Source organism: Fukomys damarensis, unplaced genomic scaffold (assembly GCF_012274545.1).
Source record: "Fukomys damarensis isolate Sample0158 unplaced genomic scaffold, DMR_v1.0_HiC HiC_scaffold_12, whole genome shotgun sequence".
In the NCBI taxonomy this organism is placed as follows: domain Eukaryota; kingdom Metazoa; phylum Chordata; class Mammalia; order Rodentia; family Bathyergidae; genus Fukomys; species Fukomys damarensis.
Genome location: NW_022900924.1, coordinates 15,130,095 through 15,131,205, shown reverse-complemented (window position 1 = coordinate 15,131,205; position 1,111 = coordinate 15,130,095). Strand labels below are relative to the sequence as shown.

Sequence of the window (1,111 nt, the reverse complement as noted above, 5' to 3'; positions counted from 1 at the left end):
TGCTTCCACGCAGCTCTGGAGGCGGGCCGGCTCATCACGCTGCCGGACATCACCAGGTGAGCTCTGTCAGGAGGGTGGGGACCCTTGGAGGCCCCGCTGCCCCTGAGCTCCAGCCACCGTACTAGGGATCTGCTGGAGCACTGCAGAACTCTGGGGCGGAGGAGGGGTCAACAGAGCAGGTGTCCAGTGGTCTGCGGTGGTGCAAAAGCCGCTCGTGTGAGTGGCAGAGAAGTTAGAAAAATACCGACAAGCAGTCTGCAAACAGAAACAAAATCTCAGAATTCTGAGAGGCCGAGGCAGGAGGATTGCAAGTTTGAACCCAGCCCTAGCAACTTAGAGACTTAGCCAGACTCTGTCTCAAATATAAACAATAAAAGGGCTGGAGGTGTATTATTTTTAAATATTTAAAAAGTTCTGCGGTGCTGGGAATGGATTCCAGGGCTTCAAATCCGCTAGGCAAGAGCTCTGCCACTGAGCTACACCCGCCCTGGAATGGTCCTGATTCAACCCAGGGACAGTGCAGAGCGCGGGGCCACAGCGGCCCAGGCCCCGTCTGGGCGGCATCCTCCAGCCTCACCACGGAGACCGGAGACCGTATTCGCTTCGTGTGGCTGCCTCAGAAAAGATCCCAGATGAGCTGGTCCCAGCCCGCGGGTAGAGGGTCGCCCAAGTCTCTCCTGGGCCCCCAGCACGTGGCAGCAGGGAGGAGACCATGAGCTCTGGCCAGGCCGCTTGGATCGGAACCCACATCTGCTCCAGGCAGGCTGTGTGTCCCTGAGCTCGTGACTTCACCTCTCTGAGCGGTGGTTCACCTCTCCCCCGCAAGATGAAGCCAGTAACGCTTCTCTCACTCGGAGGGTGGGTGCGAGGGTCAAAACAGCAGATCCCAATCTGCAGCACGCTTAGTAACCATTGGCTACAGCAGAGACAGTCGCGACCTAAGCGAGGGGAACCCGGGTCTGTGCTCGGATGTGGGGCTGGCCCTGCGCCCGGCTCTCCGGTCCCGTCCCGTCCGGTCCGGTCCCATCCTGTCCTGTCCCGCAGCGTGGCCAGGAGTCTGGGCGCCAAGACTGCGACTGCGCAGGCGCTGGTGTGCGCGGAGCAGGGCACC

General features: G+C 60.5%; 1 protein-coding gene across 1 annotated transcript in view; it reads left to right on the top strand.

Moving 5' to 3' along the window:
* The window catches only part of Sdsl (serine dehydratase like), an 8,424-nt gene that overhangs the window by 6,168 nt on the left and 1,145 nt on the right, over positions 1–1,111 (top strand). The window contains 2 exon segments of the mRNA XM_033762669.1: positions 1–56; positions 1,045–1,106. The exon segment at positions 1–56 is cut by the window's left edge and continues 78 nt beyond it. Coding sequence (XP_033618560.1) covers positions 1–56; positions 1,045–1,106 — 118 coding nt within the window.